At 39.1% G+C, this 22839-nt stretch overlaps 2 protein-coding genes across 2 annotated transcripts in view; both read right to left on the bottom strand.

Annotated features, from left to right (window-relative positions):
• Positions 1 to 12679, bottom strand: part of Xk (X-linked Kx blood group antigen, Kell and VPS13A binding protein) — a 51591-nt gene extending 38912 nt beyond the window's left edge. The window contains exons 1-2 of the mRNA XM_057760364.1: positions 12242 to 12679; positions 3556 to 3818 (exon numbers count right to left, since the gene is read on the bottom strand). Of these exons, the coding sequence (XP_057616347.1) occupies positions 3556 to 3818; positions 12242 to 12486 (508 nt within the window). The 5' untranslated portion in view covers positions 12487 to 12679. The remainder of the gene's footprint in view (positions 1 to 3555; positions 3819 to 12241) is intronic.
• A 1595-nt stretch (positions 12680 to 14274) lies between these two features.
• Lancl3 (LanC like family member 3) overlaps positions 14275 to 22839 on the bottom strand; it is a 102165-nt gene continuing 93600 nt past the window's right edge. The window contains exon 5 of the mRNA XM_057760349.1: positions 14275 to 22378. Coding sequence (XP_057616332.1) covers positions 22219 to 22378 — 160 coding nt within the window. The 3' untranslated portion in view covers positions 14275 to 22218. The remainder of the gene's footprint in view (positions 22379 to 22839) is intronic.

The raw sequence follows: 22839 nt of genomic DNA, 5'->3' as shown, positions 1-22839 counted from the left end.
GATCACTTTTCTGTCTTAATTACTGAGACAAGATCTCTCAATTCAAGTCAGAGCTCACCAATACAGAGAATCTTACTTACTAGCCACCTTACTTGAGAGATCCTGCCTTAGCCTTTCACAGCTGGAATTACAGGCAAGCCACCAGGCCCACCTGATTCCATCCTCTTTTGATGGGAACCCCTTCTATTGATTTTTATATTCTGACAAGACCTCTGCGTCAATGGAAAACTCCTACCCAGAGGATGAAACTTTATGTTATGTATCAGACTCTAGCTTTCTCTCAATTGATACAGTCACCTTAGTGTTCCCATTCCTGTTCGTAGTTTTTACTCTTCTTTGAACTGCTCATCACATTTGCCATTTCATTTAATATCTGCCAGATATTTACATGTTAAGTATTTAACAGGTGTTCATATCTCCTTGAGGATTTTGATTTTACAATTTTAGATCATCTGACCCCCCCCCCCCCCGTTTTGGAGCACATCCACAAATATACTTAACTCATTTACTTTATCTGAGACACTTTACAGCTATTTCCAGTTCAATGACAGAAATGTACTCCCACACCTACCCTTTTTATCAGTTCATGTGACTCCTATACATCAACAGAACACTTAAAATTTATTTTTATCATATAGTCATTATATCAATTAATGGATTTTTTCAAATTTTTATATTTATTTATGGGGGAGCATAATGTTCTGGCAAGCATTTGGGAGTCGGGGAACAACTTGAGGAGTTGGTTCTCTCTTTCCACCATATGGAAGTCACTAGTGTAAGTACTGGTCTGGGCCTCCATCTTTGTAGCCCTCACCCCCTCCCGCCCACGCTCAGGCCTAACCCCTCCCCAAGGAGTGGAAAGACAGCCCCGCCCCTATGCCCACCAAACCTGAATCCTCCCCTGAGGTGGGGCAAGGCAACCCGCCAAAACCTTGACCCCTTCCTCAAGGAGGGGCAAGACAGCCCCACCCCTGTTGCCTGCCAAAACCTTGACCCCTCCTCCGAGGAGGGCCAAGACAGCCCACCAGAACCTTGACCACTCCCCAAGTCTATTTAAACTGCTCCTGGGAAAGTGAGGCCTTTTCTCCCCACCCCTCAACAGGTTACCCCTCCCCCTCCCCAACCCCAGTCCCCCCACTTCCCCCACCCCCATTTATGCACTCATCTCAGTACTCCTTCTTATATCTTCAGGTCTGTTCTTTGGTCTACTTTTTGAGGTAGTTTTAACATCTTTTTTTCTCATGATTTAAACAGAATCTTTAAATATGTTCATTTTGTAAAAACTCTAAAACTTAAATTAAAAAAAAATCAGAGAATCTTGCTTCTTGTACAGAGAGCTTCAATGACTATAACTGTGGCAGGAACCTGAAAATACTCTTTAGCATCTCCTCTGCTTTACCTTCATATCTAATTAGTCATCAGTCATTCCTTTTTCATATCTTTAATATCGTTTCAAGAATCCATTCCGAAATCTCAAGGTCCAAATCAAGAGCAGGAGACAGAGCACGAGCAAGGAACTCAGGACCGCGAGGGGTGCACCCACACACTGAGACAATGGGGATGTTCTATCAGGAACTCACCAAGGCCAGCTGGCCTGGGTCTGAAAAAGCATGGGATAAAACCGGACTTGCTGAACATAACGGACAATGAGGACTACTGAGAACTCAAGAACAATGGCAATGGGTTTTTGATCCTACTGCACGTACTGGTTTTGTGGGAGCCTAGGCAGTTTGGATGCTCACCTTACTAGTCCTGGATGGAGGAGGGTGGTCCTTGGACTTCCCACAGGACAGGGAACCCGGATTACTCTTAGGGATGATGAGGGAGGGGGACTTGATGGGGGAGGGGGAGGGAAATGGGAGGTGGTGGCGGGGAGAAGGCAGAAATCTTTAATAAATAAATAATTAAATAAATAAATAAATAAATAAGAATCCATTCTGACCATTCTACTACAATGCATTATCACTGTCCCCTAGACATTGTAGTGACACACTTACGGTCCTTCCTATTCCTTCCCTGACTATCTTCCAATTCATTTCCAAGAGTGGTCATTTACTAATACTAAATCTGCTTGTGACACTGTATCACTTAGAACTCATCAGTGGCTTCCCATTCCATGTGGGCTAACACTTTAAATCTTAAGATGCTCTATATTGTTTTTCCTTAGTCTCTGCCTCATTGGCCATTTTTAAATATAAACCTATGTTCTGGAAAAGTCTGACTCATTTCCAACCTTGGTTAGAATCCACAAAGTCTCCTTAACTTTTACTTTGTATACTTTATCAGAAGTAAAATAAATACACGATTAATCATTTATTTCACGTCTGTCATTTTCTTTCAAGGTGACAGGAGCCTGTTCATTTCATTAACACTTTATCGTCAGAGACAAGTGCAGAGACTAGAACACAGAACATACTCAATAGATCCTCATTGCATCCATGAATGAAACCACACAGATCTAATCTGAGCTCACGGTTACTCTAGTAGACTGTAGGTATGATTTCCCTCTTCAAGCAGATGAAAAGAACACCCTCTACCTCATAGGACACCACGAAAAACAAATGCTACAAGGTACAGCACAGTACCTGCCATAAAATAAGTGTCCATGGAACAATCTTTATTACAGCCAACTTTACCTCCTATAGTAAAATACAGAAGGGTACCCTCAAGCAAGACGAATGGTAAGCTGCCTGAACCTTTTCAGAGCAGAAGAATCTTAGAATTCTAACCTGGGTTTAAGAGCAACACATCCTCTAAGACCCCAGTGACTTAATCAAGCTTCTGCTGACTAAACTGAGGGAGTCAAAGACTGCCCACCTTATCCAAAATGAAATTTCACAGAGACAGGGTGTGTTATTTGTTAACTATACAAAAATTTTGTAATAGTGCATGATGTTATTTACATAAAATAGGCACAATAGACAAATCCACAGAAACAGCAAAAAATTTGCGGTTGCTAAGGATAAGAGAACAAGGAAAAAATAGTGACTGATAATGTGTAGGTTACTTCTATGTTCTAAATTTTAAAGTCTAAAATGATAGGTAACAGTTATGTTGGCACAACACTATAAATATACTAAAACTACTGAATTTGCTTTACAAATTAGACTGCAATTAAAAAGAAAATAACCCTCTAGCTATCATGTAGCTGGCTCAAGACCACAAAAATGATTCAGTTTCACACCTGGAAGCAGTACTATGCTGTAAAGGAAGCCTAAACTCTGCCCACATGGACAAGAGGTGAGTCTCTAAGAACATATCAGTATATGAGTCTTCAATAAATTCTAACTCCCACATATTTGAGCCACCTCAGCTGGTCCACACTAGAGCACAGATGACCTTATCCTTTTGAGCCCTGACCAAAATACAGATTCATAAGCCCCCTCCTCCAAAAAGTGTTACCATTTTAAGTCACTGGGAGTTTAGCTTAGCAAAGAGAACACAGATTCAGAACAAATGAACATCTAAATGGATTTCACCCAAATAAAAATTGTTTTGCTTCTCATTTTGAACCTCAAATGAAAACAGAAAATAAAAAAAAAAATGCATACATACTTCTTCCAGTAGTGATGTTCTGCTGCAAGACGGTAATATACAGCTGGAGGGTCAATTGTGGGGCAGAGCCTAGGAAAGCCTGGATCACTGATGCCCGACTGAAGGCAGAACGGTGGGTAAACATCTTGCCTTCTGCCTGGCCCACCTCCTTCTCAACCTCCTCTGAGAGGCCATCTTTTGGCATCTGTCGTTTCTTAGTGATGCTCACATAAGGCTCTTCATTCGGGTTGGACTGACAGTAGAGGCAAAAGACTTCAAAACACCTAGGAACAAATTAATGAGTCATTGCAATTAGTGACTGGCAGAATTCTGTCCTTTCCCAGTCATCTTGTTTTCACTTAGTCTGATTCTCAAACCCTTGCCCGGCTATTCTAAATCTCTCCAAATCACTCGCTCTAACGATCAGTTCTTAGGGGTCCAGTCTTCTACAAGGCCTCCAGTAGACCACTGGGAATTGAGCGAGAATCAAGAAAAGGTGACACAGAAAGCTACCAAGGCAAAGAAAACAAGACAATGGGAAGCAGTTAACATTCTAGAGCCACAGGAAAAAAATGGTTAGCTTTTCTTCCTAGCCGGGCGGTGATGGCACACACCTTTAATCCCAGCCCGGGCGGTGGTGGCGCATGCCTTTAATCCCAGCACTCGGGAGGCAGAGGCAGGCAGATCTCTGTGAGTTCGAGGCCAGCCTGGTCTACAAGAGCTAGTTCCGGGACAGGAACCAAAAGCTATGGAGAAACCCTGTCTCGAAAAATCCAAAAAAAAAAAAAAAAAAAAAAAAAAAAAAGGTTAGCTTTTCTTCCTGATGACATACATTACCTGTGTAGCTGTAGATAAAGCCCTTAGATTCTGAACTTTCCCTCTCAATAATAAAATAGTGAAAACACATACTTTGTCATCCTGTTATGAAAGAAGACTAAAGGGTACAGGGCTGTGTGTAAACGTTGCACATAAAACTGATGCCACAAACCAGGCTAGTTAAAAAAGGATGTGCAGGCTCACTTAATCATCTCAGCACTCTCTAGAGTCTAGAGGCTGGGGAAGAATAATTGTCAAGCATTCAAGGCCAGTGTGGGCTATACAGTGAGTTATAGATGAGCCTGGGCTACAATAAGGCTGAGAGATGGTGGAGGAAGCAGGGATGGAGGGAGGGAGGAAGGTAGGGATGAAAGGAGGAGGGGAACATGAAGATGAATGAAATTAGGTACTTTTATAGCACATAGTTGCTAAATGCATAGCATTTAGAATTCATTGAAAGACCACAGCATATTATCTATTTCTTTATCCTAATAATCCCATATTGGCCATGGTAAATTCAAACATGCCTGGGGTTGGCAAATGCCTTATTTAAGGAGTCCCAAGCCTGCTCTAGGGACACATCCTTAAGGAACCAGTGTCTAAAATTTTGTCTGTAGATAATATTATAGATAGACACCGATGGAAAGAAAAAGTACTGGTGGCTATGATTTGTTTAAAGCAAATACACAGACACACACAAAGAGAGAGAGAGAGAGAGAGAGAGAGAGAGAGAGAGAGAGAGAGAGAGAGAGAGAGAGAGAGAGAGAGAGAGGATAGATTTGATGGATGGATCAATGGAAAGATACATGAAACAAAATGTTAATTATAGAATCTAGGATGCAGGTACTTGGGTGTACAAGTCAATAAGATTTTCTTCTGCATGTTTGAAAGCTTACACGATGAAATGCTAGGAAAAACAAATTTTCCCATAATTTTAAACATTGACTTTTATGCCCTAAAACAGGCACTTTCATAACAATCTTACAATTCTGCTAGATTTTATGGCTTCACTGGGTTTATTGAATGTTGTTAGCTTTATAATATCACCTGGAGGTATCTATGACAACCTAAGTACATTTATAATTTGAAATAGTAAATTAAAACCTTCTTTTTGATGCATGAAAAGAAATACAACAACCTTTACGGTAAACACGAAGTGGACAGATTTCATGATTAATGTTATTCTTTCAGTCCCCGCCTTAGTCACACCCACTCCCACTACCTCTGACCTTCTGCCGCCATCTTGCTCTCTTCTCTTCCTGTTCTTTTGGGGTGCACATGGATCTTTGCCTCTCTCTTCCTTTTCCTCTTTCTCTTCTCTCTTTCTCTTTTTTTTTCTCTATCTCTCTCCTTCTCTCTCTCTCCCTCCCTCATTTAATAAATGCTTATGGCTATTTTTTTGTGTCTATGGGTCTGCTTACACGTGCCTGCCGCTGTTGGGAATCCGTCGCGTGACCCCCTGCTGTTGGGAAACCTGCAGCCGCTTGGCTCTACCCAGACTTGCCACGGGCTGGCCCTGCCTGCTCACCGCATGTCGGGGGCCGAAACTGCAGCCGCTTGGCTCTTCCAGGACCCGCCGTGGGCCGGCCCACCGGCCCTGCCTTTAGAAACAACAATTATTACCTTTGTTCACTTCTTTCTAGGGGGAAGAAAGTGTGTGGTTTGTGTATTGGGGAAGTCTGTCTACTGTCTTGTAATATATATTCAATCAAAGATGATTGTTGGAGCATCGAAAGTGGCAATGCATAGAAGATCGAATAAAATGGTCATGGTATTTATTCTCAAAGTGGTGATGACAGCAGATGTAGTTTACTAAATCTGTCTACTATCTATCTTGTAATATGTTTTCAATCAAAGATGCTTTAATATATTTTATCAAGACATGGCAGTATAGTCTAGTTTGTTCGGAAGAAAAAAGATAATACTTTTTAGTTCATGAATTCAAGGCTACCTCCTCCAAAATTTAAACCTTTGACTGACAATGAACACCCCTGTTAATATTGTTTGACCACAAGGTTTAGAAGAGAGGTTAAAGCGGTCGTGATATTCATTCCCAAAGAGGTGATGATAGTAGATGTACTTTACTAGCTAGCTTGAAGACTCCCACTCCATTCATTCAGAGGTGCTCACTATCTAGACGGGATAATGGAGCATATACAGAATAAATACAATATGTTACACAACAATATTTATGTTGTGCTTTTAGTTCACATGATAGTTTCTGATATACCAGCTCACAAAGAAACCTTACAGAAGAATTTAAATCAGCATCATTTCTAATAGCAAAATAATGGGATTATTTTAGAGGTCCTCAAAATGAAAGGATAAATAAATATATACTAGCACATCCATTCAATTAAACACTATGTTGTTCTCAAGACCAACAGTTCAGGAAAATGTCTAATATAAATAGCATCTGGTGAGATGGCTTAGTGGGTGAAGGTGCTTGCTACCAAACCCGAGCACTTGAGTTTAATCCCTGGGTTTCTGTTAAGTAATGAAAGAAGAGAATAGACTCTCAAGTTGTCCTCTGACCTTCACACATGCACCAAGGTATGTGTGAGACATGTGTACATGCACGCAAATACAGACACACAAATACACAATCAAATTTACTTTTTCAAAGAAATTAAAATCCTGGGCTTGGGATATAGTCTGCTCAGCATGTATTAGGCCCTGGATTCAATCCATAACAATCTAATTTATTAAAATAAAAATAATTTATCATATTTGAAAAAATATTTTATCATATTTGATAAGGGAAGCAATTTTTTTCAGTTTCTTTTTTTTTCCTTTTTGTAAATTGATTTTTATTGAGCTTTACATTTTTCTCTGCTCCCTTCCCCTTCAACCCTCCCCCAAGGTCCTCATGCTCCCAATTTACTCAGGAGATCTTGTCTTTTTCTACTTCCCATGTAGATTAGATCTATGTAAGTCTCTCTTAGTGTCCTCATTGATGTCTAAGTTCTCTGGAATTGGGAAGCAAATTTTAAGAGAAACCGTCAAACATATATTCACACAAACATACACATAAACAGTGAAATGACAGAACTGAATTATAGTGACTCAAAAGTGCCAATTGTTAAGAAGAAATTGTATAAACAAGTTGTTAAACAACTGGCACATTGGTCAGACTTGATGAGGATAAATAAATTTTGTAAATTAGTAAACTGCTGAAATTTGGGTTCATTTTTCCTGACGGTTTACAATCATACCCCATAAAATTACTAGCAAGGATACAAAACAAAGCATTAAGAATTATTCTCTTTAGGCAGTTGAATTAAAGATTTTATTTTCTTTACTGCACAAATATATTTTGTTTCTCTGTTATTTTAACAAATATTCTTTACTTGTGATATAAAAGTTAGAGATTTTAAAGACCAAAATAAACAAGCAAAGGGTAGAACATGCTAAAAGCTGCTCTATGAAGTGAATGAATGAAATAAGGGTTTGTAGAAAAATGAAACTCTATTGATGTTTGAGGAGAGTATATAAAATAGGAATCATTTATAGAATTTTTTTAAATGAAACTTGAGATCAATTTATGCAAATGACAAAGTTTCCAGAAAAAAAAATAATGGCACAGGAAGCTCCAATGTTGGAGCCTCTCACAATCCACTGCTTTCCCCAAGTGATATATTTGTCTTTGTCCTCCTTTCAGACAGGGTTTCTCTATGTTGTTCTGGCTGTCCAGGAGCTCACTATGTAGACCAGGCTGGCCTCGAACTCATAGAGATCCACCTGCCTCTGCCTCTGAGTGCTGGGATTAAAGTTATACACCACCATGCCTGGCATATCTTAACAAAACTTCAAACAATGTATCTTATAAATTTATGAACTGTCCCAAGACCTCTTATTACTACTACTAAACACTTACTACTACTTCTAAAAACTAAGAAACAAACTATTTTTTCTTAAAATTCTGCCAAGACTTATCTAATTATTCCAATGTTGCTTAGAGGGTTGGTTTTAATTGTTGTTTCTCTGCATGAACTACTTGAATAAAATCACCCAAGGTAAGGGCTAAGGATGTAGGTCAGTGTTAGAGGACCAGCATCCTTCATAAAGACTATTCAAGGTAGTTTTTCAATATCACATACTCCATTGGTCAGGAAGCTTTTGTGTAATGTAAGTATTTTAGGTTCTATAGGCTATCAGGGTCTCTGCGCAACTCTGCCTCTGCAGACAAATAATATATAAAGAAATGACTATAGATAGTTATATTCCAATAAAACTTTATTTACGGGGGCTGGAGAGATGGAGAGATGGCTCAGAGGTTAAGAACACTGACTGTTCTTCCAGAGGTCCTGAGTTCAATTCCCAGCAACCACCTGGTGGTTCACAATCATCTGTAATGAGATCTGGTGCCCTCTTCTGGCCTCCAGCCATATACGGAGGCCAAATGTTTTATACATAATAAATAAATCTTAAAAAAGAAAGAAAATAGAAAAAAAACTTTATTTACAAAAACAAGTGGTGGCATGATTTGGCCAGTGGAGCACAGCCTGCAGACCTCATGATGATCTTTGCTGTAGATATTTAGTAATTTGATCATTTTTTTCATTCAGTTCCATTTTCTAGCATAATATAATTCATTTGTCAATCATCACAGCAGTTTGTCCCCTAGGTAAAACTAGGCATGTTGGTGGCAGCACAAATGACTTGAGGTATCAAGGACCCTAATGAAAATACTTTTTCCAAAGAAATATTATGATTTCCTACAAGCCATATATTATGTTCATGTGAGCCACATGCTCTGAGAAGTGACATCAGAGACCTATGCTGGTTAAATAGATAATATTGTGAAACCTTTGACAAGCTACTTGTTTAATCTCCAGAGTCTCAATGCCTGGACCAGAGAAATAAGACTGTGCCAGTTAGCTCACAGGGTTTTACTACAGATGTATTTACTTTGCAAAGGAAAGAAATGCTTTTCAAATATGGACTGCTATTGTTTTTATTTTTTAAGTTCCCTATAGAGAAATACTACTATGAGTCACTTTGCTACGTTCTATGACATATTTTGACTGTTTTAACCTATATCTTCTAAACCTAGGTTTCTTTTCAACCTCTCATTTTGTCTGCTAAATTGTGCTAGTAATAAAAATGGGAGATTTACTGTTGTCAGTCACTTATATTTACTCCTCTGAACTGATTATGAAAGCTAACATAACTGTGAGAATAATAGGAAACAAAGGGTAAAAGATAGTCTCCCTTTGGTTTTTCCAGAATATTTAGTATAACTTAAAGATTTTCCTTCAAATTGGAAAAAAGATAATTCAAGACACTATCCAAAGTTCATATTAGAAAGAACTACAGAAATTGTAGCTAAACATTTAAATATATGACTAAAATTATAATAAATAAATGAACTAAATAGTTCTGCCAATGACTCCCTGAAGTAATAAAGGGGTAGAAGTGAGCTAACAGTTATAGTCCATAATCATTAGTTTAAGGTATTACAGACCTCCATCTTCCCCATACTAAGGATCTGACATATTCAGGCAAGCACTATATAGAAGAAAATATATATGCACTTTAATTGGGTCATATTGTACGAACTCAGTAACAGCATCTCCCTAAAAATGGTAGTTTGGCTACCCTAACTTGAGTAGAAGTAAACTTCCCCCAAACAACTTGAAAATATTACTAAAAACCATTGCTAAGGGGTAAAAGGGAAGAAGTGTTGTGATTGCCTTGTTTGTGGGAATAACTGGATCTTTCTGAAAAGCTGATGATTTCAGAGTTCAATTAGAACCTGTCATTAGGAAGAAATCTCAGTAATAATTTTTAAGTCCTGTTAACCAAAAATCAACAAATTTCCTTTTCATTTGCAAGCTAAGGGTCTTGAAACCTTATTTTGTGTATCTCATTTCAAAGATCGTGGGTCCATTACTTCTTGACATAAATCAGCTAATATTTGAATATGAGACTCTTTTCCTTAATAAAGTTTTTTAAGTACATTGATGACTGAAGAATACCAAAGAATATATAATAAAGAAGAAATTTGTCATATGTTCATATTTAGGAGGAAAAAACCCTAAACTCACACTCTGCCATTCAGTTCTACTGTTCGTAACATCTTAATATACTCCCTTGAACTCTAGATTATAGTTGCTGTTTTTATAAGCAATATTCTATCAGCTTTGTCTTGAGGTACTCTTAACGTTAAGAGACACTTCTAAATGACAGCAATGATAGAGGATTCTTACTTGCTTGGTTACTTTTGGTTGTTTATTTTTTTTAAATTTTGTTCACAAATGATGAACTATTTAAAGCTTTGAAGATGGACTGCTGATAAAGTGTACTGAACACTCTACTTTCTTTTACAGAACACAAAGAACATAATGAACCTAATTGCCTTTTGGAAGGAAGCCTTGGGAACATGCTCCAGAGCCTCATTTGCTCCTTGTATAAAATGGGGACAGGGATTGAGAGCACCTATAGCATTGGCGGAGCACGGGTTTAGTATGCCTAAGGTCCTTGATTCAACTTCCAGCACCAAAATAATAGATACACAGTGAACAAATGTGAGAGTCAATCAGCTAAGGCATGGAGGTGTGAACCAAACCACTCAGCACCAGCAACCTTTGTGAATTCTCAGTTCCCCAAGCCACTCCACCCAAACATGAGTTTCCTCCCCACAGATGACATTAAATGATGAATGCCTTGTCTAAAGTCAAACCTCACTTTACTTCTTGAGCAGAGGCACTAGCAGGGCCACAGGGCTTGCTTAGGAACCTGGGTTCCCTACTAGCTAATTGATTGCCATGCTTTCTAAGTACCCCCAACCCAATTTTCTGATGTCTCCCTGACTGTCAGCAACACTCCTACCAGCATAGATTTCTTGTCCTTTCTAGGAATCCCTAGTTCTTGAAGAATGGGGAACCTGTTTACTGAGTTTGCCATAACTGTTACTGTACTGTTTCACAGTACAGTAAGCTAAAACGGTTGTGTTTAAAGTAGCATGCAAAGTTTTAATATTGTGAATGCTTTTTTAATCTGAACATAAACTTTTACTTTCGCATTTCCCCGAGTAAGATAAAAGATAGGAAAATAATACATTTAAATTCCCTTCAAGTTCTGAGATTAAAATCAGGTCTATTTCATGACTGTGTACTTCTTGTTTTGTGTTCATAGAGATTAATTCTCAGGGCTAAGGATTTAGCCCAGTGGTAGAGCATTTGCCTAGCCTGTAACAGGCCCTGGATTGAATCCACAGCACCACAAAGAGCAACAACAACTTCTCCCCCGAGAAATGGCATTAACAGTTTTTCTTAACACATAGTAACTTCCTGTCTTTAAGGCACATTGTGCCCCAGATTTCATGACTATATTAGAAATTGGGCAGACTCCGAAGACATCTCTGGTACCGTATGTTTTCACGCTAGACAATAATCATCACACTAAGAGAAAAGTAGAGTGCATGAATTTCTAGACTTCTGTATATGAATTAAATAAATTTTAACAAAGCACTTAGAGTAGTGCCTGGTACACAGTTAAGTGCCATGTACTTGATAAACTAAATTAAATGAGCCATAAAGGCTGACTTTAACCGCGCTTAGAGTAACTTCTAAAGACCACGCATGCCAATCCTGCAGAAGTCCACTTGACCACAGAGAAAGCCACGTATTTTTAGGAAACCAAAAAAAGGCAAAGACTGCTGCTCTTTTTGAACAAATTCAAGTTAACATTGGCAATTCCATCTATGGGTTCTGAAATCCAGGACATCTCCGGAGACTGGAATGGGAAGGTTTGGGCAAGCAGGGCAGGTCAACCCTGGTTCTGGCCACCTGTCCCCTTCAGGAAGGGCTCTTCCCCAGCTGGGGCAGTAGAGGGGGAACCGGCCAGGGGCTGTGGCCTAAGGGCGGGTTCTGGGTTCCACACGCACCTGAACAGGGGCCCGAGCTGGAGCAGGTGCATGAGCAGCACCAGTGGCCGATCGCGGCTGAGGTCGCGGTGGACGAAGAGGAGCGTGAACTGCACCAGAGCACAGGGCATCAAGGAGAAGAGCAGCGTCAGCGCCTGCCACATGCGGTCCCCATCGGAGCGGTAGGTGCTGCTCAGGTACAGCGCCGCTATCGTCTCGGCCACGAACAGGAACAGGGACGCTAACACCGAGGCCGGGAATTTCATCTCCGAGCCTCAGAGACTCGCCCCGTGGGTGGCGGCGGCGGCGGCGGCGGCGGTGACGGTTCACCAAGAGGTTCCCAGCATGCCCGGCCCCGAGCCGCCGGCGCGCGGCGTAGCCCGCCGAGGGCACGCGGGCCCGGCCACACGCCCCGCGCAAGCCAGAGCCCAGCCTGGGGGCAACCGCCACAAGGGGGTGGGGCGGGCAGCGTGGCTCCGCTCGGACACGCCCACGCGCACCGTGCGCAGCCGCCAGCGCGCGCCACAAGCTCGCGGTGGCGCTGGGGACACTGTTCCGGGCGGGTCGCGAACACGCGCCTTCTGACCGCAGCAGCCCCAGCACGCCAGGAGGCCGTCAACCAAGCTGGCCCGTGCGCAGCCTCTGGGTCCTAGAGTCCGTAGGTCTGGGCTGTCTTGAGTGCTTGCTTTCCACAAGCAGCAGAAACCAGAATTGGAGGTGAGGGAGTCTGAACTCCTTCCTGATCCACGACCCATCTGGTTTCTGGGCAGAAGAAAAGCCTGGTCAAAAGTTCAGGTTTTCCTGCTATTCCAAGAGGACCTGAGTCCCCTGAGAAGGTTTTCAGAGCACAAGTGTTTGGTCATGCTCTCAACATACTGAGAAATACCTTTAACTTTTCAACGGAACTTTTGAGCATGTCCTTTGTCTTCTCGTGCAGAGTCAGAAGCATCGAAAGAGTTGTGTGAGCCGAAGTTTTGCTTTCTAGATAAAACTGCCTTCAGAATGAATATATTGCTGTATAGCTGTGACTAACTCAAGGCAGGTCAAAGACGAGAGCCTAATAAGGAAGCAGTTTCCAGACCCACACACACCTACCTCTGTTGGTATGCCAACCCCTAAGGCTAACACAATTCTTTTCCGCTCAACTGTTTATTTTAAAAAATTGAATACAATATATTTCAACATATTTTCCCCCTATGCTACTCTCCCATCCTTCCAACAACCCAACTTTATGCTATCTCTGTCACAAAAATACCTAAAATAAAAAAACAGTAAGACAAAAAAATGTCAAAATCAACAAAATGAAACAAAAAGTACAAAAATATTTAAAAAAAAAAAAAAAAAAAAAAACAGCCAAGAAACATGGAGTCCATTTTGTGTTGGCCCACTATTCCTGACCATGAGACCTGCCCTGGAGCGTGGCTGACAGGTACTCATTGACACTCAATTGCAAAAACAGAACATATCAATTGCAAATATCTTCTTGGTTGGAGGTTGGAATTTGTGTCTACTTCCTTTTATCAGTGCTGGGATTTTGTCTGGTTTTATCCTGTACACATCCTGTGTACCTGCTGAGCTTTTCACAACCTTCTATACATCAAGATGGACTCCCCGCCTCCCCCAGACACAGACACACAGACACATACACTCCTTCACACCTTCTAAGATCATTTTCCATGAAGAAATTGGGTGATTTTAATTTTCAGGCATCTTGGGCATTTTACTATTTTGGAAAATGATGTAAATACAAACAAGATGTAAAGATTCGTAAGATCTCCACAAGAACGAAGAGAGAAGGTGTGGACAAGTTGAGTTGTTTGACTTGGTTGTTGAAGTGACCTCAGGAAATCTATTTATAATGGTTGAAGGGAGAATTCAGCCAAGGCCTGAGAAGTACCAGGCCCTTTCTCCAAAAGGATTACGAATGCCTATTTATAGAGCCCAGCATGCCACCATGTCCTGGATCCAGATACACACAGTTACAAACAGAATCACCAGCAGTCCTCCACGGTGTATTTGTTTAATATTTTATTTGATACCATCATTAGCTTTAAAGGGTAACTAATGAGTAGCTACAAATTATTAATTAGAACACAATAACAGTTTAGCATCAGATCTTAAGGCAAAGGATTATCACAGGTTTTACATTATTAAGTGGACCGTGTTGTGGAGCAGCGGTGCAATAAGCCAGCAACATCACTTTAAACAATAAAGTGCAGTTTATGGCAGATTATTTTCTACAGTACAAAACTGATACAGAAAACACATTGGAAAGATCACAGTGTTTTTGATATTATAACAGCCCCTAAAAAATATTAAGGTGCATCACTAAGTTTCTAAGTCAGTCTTGCTTCGAAAGACATTTCATTACACCAAGCAGTGGACTGTAAGCAAACCCCTCGGTGAAGCTGAAGCAAATTCAACTGACAATTGTCGTCCCCGCTCCAGGAACAATAGATAACAAAAGCTAAAATCTGATGAGCATTTTTAAGTTGACCTTTCCGAATTATCACTTGTCATTTTATCAGTCAGATGAACATATACATTTACAACTTAGTTTCTCTGCCCTACATTTAAGTGGGTTTTCATTAAAAATCAATGTCAGATATTGCATTATACTTCCTCACAAGGATCAAAATACCCACTGTGATTTTTTTAAAAAAAAAAATATGTGTACTCAGTAATAGACTTATAGAAAGTGATGTTTGGGTATAATAATATGTAATAGGCCAGAATACTTGATAATTTTGTTTTATTATAAAATATCATAGTATAACATTTCATAATATAGTAAAATGATTAACAAAATGTTCTGCACTAAGATTAGAACTGCTTCTGATATATCTTTCAAACCCCTCAAAGTACCCCTACAGACATATAAGAATTAGCAAGAAGTCAAAGAACTTGATTTTGGCAAAAAGGCATTTTTACAAAGCCTCTCAATTGGTGTGCAAGTATTTCAAAATTCTTGTTATATACAACAGATAACTGGTGTTGAATTTAATGTTAATAAAAATTAAAAGAATTTTAAAGTACTAATAACTAATTCCTATCATTTGGTTTATTTTTATAATTTTGCTTACTCGTAATTGGTGGAGAAATGCAGCAAAGAGCACAACTTTATTAATAATACTAATTTATTGAGCACGTCTTTAAACTTCAATAGTACATTAAACTGTGGTGCTTGTTTACTCTTAGGTGCAATTAGGAGTAAGTTGTTATACTATATTGACAATTTCCTATTTGGATATTGCCCCAAAAGATTAAAGAATTGCACTGGTTTGCTGCTTATGAAATGTACCATCAGGAAGATTAACTTTGTTTTAACCCAATGATGATACAAACATATTTTTGTAAATATTGCAAATTGTGCAAAAATGAAAACCCTTTTGGTGAAGTAGATTCTATTCACTCTAGTATGTGATGTTTGACCAGTCCCTAGTTATTTATGGCTTCTCAACATGTTTCACTGATTTCTACAAAATCCATTTTAACAATTCTGTTAGTTTGGTGCCACTACATCCAAGAGACTGGAGTGGCCTATACCAGATCCTGAGACCAAACTATTACACTTACAGTGTTCCACTCTTACTGCTGGGACATCTCTATAATACAAATAATACTGCATTTTCAAGAGCAAAAGGAGTTTACGGCTGCTACAGTCTTCAGAAGACACCTCTAATATTAAAAGCCCTAAAAGATACAAGACTGATTATTTAAGCAATATGCTTATTTGAATATATCTATATATAAGTATTACCACATTCAACTTGAATCAAATTTAATGACACAATTTATTTTACTGGTAATTGCCACTTACACACAGACATCCCACTAAAATATGCTGTAATAAGGTCATTTGCTAAAGACAGTAGACAAGTATAGATTTTATGCCTTTTTTATACTGATTGCTAATTCACAGCTACTTCACACACAATACAAGATTATACACCGAGGAACACATCACACAAAATATATGAAGAAAATTTCAGTAGAACTGCATTATTCTATATGAAGGAATTCTGTTTACACATACACACAGGTGTTTTACCCATCTCCATTCTTTTGGAGTGTTCATTGTTTCTGAAAGCATAACACAAGGGAGCGTATTGGGGTACTTCAGGAAGACCTTTAAGACATAAATCTTCAGCTACTTTCAATTTAGTAAGTGATTATTCCATAACAAAAGTGGTATCTTGCCTTTCAGGTGATTCTGAGTACAAAGATAAGTCTGCTTCATGTGTCATACAATTCGCTGGCCCTCCTTCCACCCCAATGCAGAACAAAAACACAGAAGATTTGGTTTTCCATTTAAATAACTTTTCAAAGTTAATTCAGAATGGGTGAATAACAGGTACCCCCAAAGGAAATGAAGACGCAAAGAATCCTGAAGATGAGAGACTTTGTCATTTGTGAAGGGAACTAGATGGAAAGGACAAGGTTCATTTTTTTTTGTTTTTGTTTTTGTTTTTGTTTTTCGAGACAGGGTTTCTCTGTGGCTTTGGAGCCTGTCCTGGAACTAGCTCTTGTAGACCAGGCTGGTCTCGAACTCACAGAGATCCGCCTGCCTCTAAGACAAGGTTCAATATTTAAAGATGAAAATGAATATTCTTTTAAATCTTAACAGCATCACCCATTAGGTCCCAATTTATTAACACTTTCAATTTATAAAATAAGGGGAGAGACTTTGTTCGTGTAGGAACTACTTTGGTTTTTGTCTTTTATGACATAATAAAAGACATAAAAACAATATGGCCAGTCCTGTTTATGGATTGGAAGCAAGATACATGTGGCCACTACCTTATTCTCATTGCACAGGCACTCTTGTGGCAGCTTGCCCTGTACTTGTGATCTGACTACAGAATAGTCCCAATTCTGGTTGCTACTGACCTTGAGGTCAGCCCTTCTGTCTAAAGTAGAGTCAAGTCTTGTTGAGCCCCATGCTCTTGGCTAAGGACAGATGTGGACAAAGATATGGAGGAAGCCTGCCTTCGTAGGAGAAGAGAGGTCATGTGTGTGATTAAACAGACATAGGGGTAAAAAATCCATTATCAGAATGAGATGTTTAGAAACAGGTGATGACACATGCTGACTTGAAGGTGGATTAGGATTAAAGAGATTTCACTAAGCAAGAAAAAAAAGTCCCAGTGGTAAGACTATACTTGTTTAGTCTCATTAAATGCACATGTACAAATTATCTTCAGATACCACACTTTGGTAAGCAACCCCCAAGCCCTGATCCTGTCTTCTAGCTTGCCTTTCTCTAGCCAAATTTATGCTAAGATCACATGACCTTGGTAAATTTGAGGGTTAGTCATCCCAGCTATTAATTTGAGACATAATAATTTAAGGGAGGCTTCACAAGCAGCATAATTCTATTCCTACAGGTAACACACCTCTGAAGACCAAATTAAAAAATACAGATCAAAATCAGTGTTTAATTATCCTATTTCCCAATTCATTTTTTGCTATATAGTTATGGCCTGGATGTTCCTTTTCTTCAGTTATTGGCACCAGAATCTTTTATTTTCAGTCAGCAAAATTAATATTTGTGTTAAAGAGAGCGTCTAGACTACACCACCCATTCCTCTGGAGGAAATTCTTTCAAGTCAGAACCTTCTGAGGCACAAACACCACAGTCAGAATTGGCAGTGGAATATAAAATATATAGTTACCCTTCTAGTGTCCTGGGCCCCAAGCACTGCATCTTCATATGACAAGTGTTTGTTTAGTTTTTAAATATGAACTGAGCATAATTTTATGTGCACATAATAGGAACCTAAAACATAGAAGCCTTTTTAAATAATAAAGAACCCATATTGACAAATAACTCCTATGACAACTGCATGAATTAGGCAAGGTACCTAACTATATACAGTACCCCCCCCAAAAGTGGCAGAACAAGGATTTAGAATTTCTAACATGGTTCTCTTGACATTACTACTTCCTTTTAATTGTGTCTTTTCTTTGATGTCTTTTTGTTCTTAACGCTGGGACTAGGGCCTAGGGCAGCATGCATGCTAGAAAGGTGTTCTACTATAGAATTACATCCTCAGCCTGTGTATACTTTCTTAGCCTGGTTATATATTCCAAACTCATATTTTTGTATTAAAATTACTGAGATATACTCTCTACAGAAACCAAAACACGGGGAGGAGGCGGAAATTTTTTCAATAAAAAAAAGAAAGAAACCAAAACAATTTGCATAACACTTGGATTAAAATCTCAAAGAAAACTAAAGAAGTAAAAAGAAGAGATGGGATTTACTACAGAGCAAGGAAGCTGTTTTATGTAATGGATTGTCATAATTGAATACCATTATCTTAACAACATGGTCAATTGCCTGGAAAAAAAGTCAGTGGGAAATGTACACTGTCAAACTTCTGTTCTCTTCAAAGAGCAGGTTACAAATTGAAAAGATGTAATGTGGCAACTAGACAGGGTAAATTAAATATAGACAGTTAAGGGTAGAAAGAAAGGCACAAAGCTACAGTGTTTTACAATATATTGCTATTGAAGTATAATGTGTCTCCTTCCTTATTGTTAAGGCTCTTTCAATGTATCCTCGAACATCTCCACTCAGCATTCAGGACTGGTTTTGTCCTATATAGTAAATAGTATGATAGCGTGAACAGTGGTGAAAATGCCACAGTAAGAGCTGAAGGGATGGCTCGGCAGTTAAGAGCATGGAGCCCCACCCCACTTTCTGGGAACCCAAGTTGGATTTCCCTTCCCAGAATTCACATCGGGTGGCTCAGAGCCGTCCATAACTGTAGTTCCAGCACTCTTAGGCACATATCCACACACGTACTTGTAATTAAAAATAATAAAACTGCCACAGGAGCCTTCAAGAGGGACCATGCTTTAACATGAAGAATGTTACTACACATGAAATTGATTATGAAATAAATGACTTGACTTAATTTCCTGCTGAAAATATGTGTCTTTCATCCCTTTCTTGGGAAAGTAATATAGAAGAGGACTCTCAAACTAGCGGTGCTTTTCTTTTAGGAAAACGGAAAGTTTCAATGATAGGTTTAACAGCCAAAAACAAAAACAAAAACAAAACAAAACAAAACAAAAGTGTAGCCTTGTTTCAAATTTACTGAGGTGGTACTTCAGAAAGACCACACCCAAACATGACCCCTTTTTAGACATGATATACAAAAACAGCAAGTTTTTCACAATGATCAGCACAAAGTTATGGTCACTCTATTGCATCTTTAAAAGGTAGGTTCGGTTTTTCTAAAGCTCCTGGAAACATAACAGATACAGCAAATCTATGTGTCATTTCCTAGTCCTTTGGTTTTCTGGTCCATATAATGAATGATGCAAGAGGTGGGCAGATTTTAAAAGGAGGTTCCTTTGAGAAAGGGGCTGATTTGTCTACTGTCATGCTGGCATATTTCTAATCTAGAATACTGAATAAATGAACCTGAAAGGAGAAACCAGACTTCAAATCCTTGTTTTGTTCCCTCCTAGCTCTGTCTTTGGGGGGATCACCTAACACACATTGAGGGGCTGCTCAGACACAATGAAAGCACGTATTCCTTTACTGTAAAAGGCCTAATCCTGCCTGGTTATCTTTAGCCTGTAGGGCCCATGCCAAATGCATTTTTTTTTTTTTTTTGGTTTTTCGAGACAGGGTTTCTCTGTGGCTTTGGAGCCTGTCCTGGAACTAGCTGTTGTAGACCAGGCTGGTCTCGAACTCACAGAGATCCGCCTGCCTCTGCCTCCCAAGTGCTGGGATTAAAGGTGTGTGCCACCACTGCCTGGCCTCCAAATGCATTTTAAATGAGATGCTGTAGCAGCTGTCACTGGTCCTTTCAGAAGGAGAACATTCTGTAAACAGAATCTTCCTTAGGGCTTCCAAAAGGTGCTTGCCCTCCTCAAGAAAGAACTTCTGGAATCTAATTAAGTTTTACTCCAAACAGTATTTTCACAGATGGGCAATTAAAACCAATTTTATATGTTGAAATATGAGGGTGTGAAATGGGACCATAAGCCAACAAGGTACACATTTTGCAAAATTCATTTTGTCCCAGCTTGTGTTAACGATTGTAAACGTGCAAAGAGTCATAAAATATAAAAAAGACAGTTCTTTTCTTTGGTAAGATTCTTTGAGAATCTTATGAATAAAAGAGATCCTCTTTTCCAAAATAGGATCACACATATAACATTCATACAAACCCATACAAGTCCATTGGTTCATACAGCTCCACAAGCCAGCACACACAGAAATGTTTCTAGGCAGTAAAGTATTACCTAACTCCTCCCAAAGTCTATCTACAGTTCAAATAGTGCTTGAAATTATAAGGTATTAAATGTATCATGTACACATATGTACCTATGTATATCCAAATAGCTAATGACTATTGAAACAATGACATCTTATACAGCACAACAGTTTTCTTTCTTTCTTTTTTTTTTTTTTTTTTTTTTTGCTTTTTCGAGACAGGGTTTCTCTGTGGTTTTGGAGCCTGTCCTGGAACTAGCTCTTGTAGACCAGGCTGGTCTCGAACTCACAGAGATCCGCCTGCCTCTGCCTCCCAAGTGCTGGGATTAAAGGCGTGCGCCACCACCGCCCGGCTAACAGTTTTCTTTAATATGATGTTTGAACTTCAGTGGTTAAATACCGGGACTGTGGTAAACTCATATTCTCTGTATGGAAGTGATAGTTGCTTCTATTAGTGTCCAGCAATCCACTATTGGCTTGAAGCATTTTTATAACCTTTGTTATTAGCAAAAGTAAATTTAATGTGATAACTAGAATCAACTGGTATGATAGTAAAGCTCTAGCATGTCCTTTGTTGTGCAAGGTAAGGTGACCAGTCAGGGAGTTCATTCCACTCTTAGGATAAAATAGAACAACATTCATTCGAAAACCACTTCTATTTTCCTCATTCCATGTCTTTCGTGGTATTCTATGAAATACGGAAATGACTTACCTTTGTGGTAGTTACCCTGATCTTTGAGATGAGTGATTTTCACCGAGAGCATATTTTATAGTCTAATAGCTTCATAGAGATTACAAAGATGAAGGCATTTGAAGAATTACTAACATATACAATACACAGGTCACACTTCAAGTTGAGATAAACACATGACAACAACACTTATTTGCTAGATAAGAATTTTCCTGTCTTCTTTTTTGTTTGTTTATGGTACTAGGCATGGAACTAGGGCCTTGTGCATGCTAAACAAGCCACACCCCTAAGCTACTAAGCTTAGGCTGCCACTAAAATTACACTCCTTCCTGCCCAGAATCTCACTATACTGAGGCTCTAGGAAAGAAAACAAAACTAGGGAAAGAGATATTCTAAGACCTAAGGAAGCTTGAAATTTCAGTATTTAAAATAAGTTATGATATGATGTTTTAAAGTGCCCATGATAGTGATTTTAAAAATACCCACATACATATTCAAATATCTCCACTCAAACAAAAAAAAAAAAATCATGAACTTCAGCAAGCGAAGGCCTAGGACAATCAAGGGTTTCTTTTCATGTCCTTCATCATGACACTTGATCCCTGCTAACAGTTTTTAAGAGGGCAAAATTATTTTATATATTTTAGATTATTAAGATTGTCTTCATTTCTGAATTTAAGGGTGGAGGGTATAGACAGATGGTCAAATTTGCTCTCCAGTTTTCAGAGGGCTGCCAGTCTATCCCCATCATCTCCAGTTCACTTTTGCCTTCAATGTCACGAACTGGAAAACATTATTTTCCTTTCTCTTTCTCTCTGATCTTCGGTTTTACATCTCTCCCCTGAAACATCAAATCCGGGATTTTTAGATGAGTTGTGGCATCTTTGCTTGGCAGGCTCTCTCTCCAGTCTGGTATCACGCTGCTTCATCAGGCTGAGCTCATCCTCCTGGCAGCAATGTGAAGGCTCATAGTTGTGATGCCATTGGATGTGGATTATGTGGGAAATTGCCTAGAGGAGGCCCAGGAAATCTCAGGGGACTTCTGCCAGGATGCAATGGGAGATGGAGCCTTTAAACAAAGACGCTGAAGAGAGGGAATTCAGCCTGATTGGGCTGTAGCAAATCAATGAGAAAGCAAACCGTGCCAGAGAAGCCTTCATACAAGCTATATATGCTTTCAAGGACCCGTGAACCAGCTTTGAATTCTTCAGTGAACAAGAATTGTGCAAACCTAAGAGAAGAAGAAAACACGAACAGTTTTAATATGGCTGTTTCCATGTGACCAGCTACAGGATGCTCTTCTTCTTTGCGAAGTTAAAGTTTTAGTGTCGGTTTGTTTTCAGAATTATGTAATTAATTTGAGAAAACTCCATTCTCTAGAGAAAAAAAAAAGATCAGTTATATAAGTCTTTGTGTTTTGCAACAGAGTTTGTTGCCAAACAAATCCAACTATTTTTAGGAGCTGCTAATCAAAGCACATTGATATTTTCTGAGATTCTATTCCTTCCACTGTCCAATAATTATAAGTGAAAAAGTCACATAAATCATCCTACTTTTGTTTATCTTGAACCAAAGCAAACATATATCACTGTTCCTTTTTAAAAAGTCTAAATATTTGTGTTTCTGGAAGCATATTATTTCTGAACTCGGTCTCATTTATATGTGACAGAGCACAGAGGCTGAAAATAAATG

Source organism: Chionomys nivalis, chromosome X (assembly GCF_950005125.1).
Source record: "Chionomys nivalis chromosome X, mChiNiv1.1, whole genome shotgun sequence".
NCBI lineage: Eukaryota > Metazoa > Chordata > Mammalia > Rodentia > Cricetidae > Chionomys > Chionomys nivalis.
Note: the sequence above shows the minus strand (reverse complement) of the source record. Positions and strands in the feature narration are given on the sequence as shown.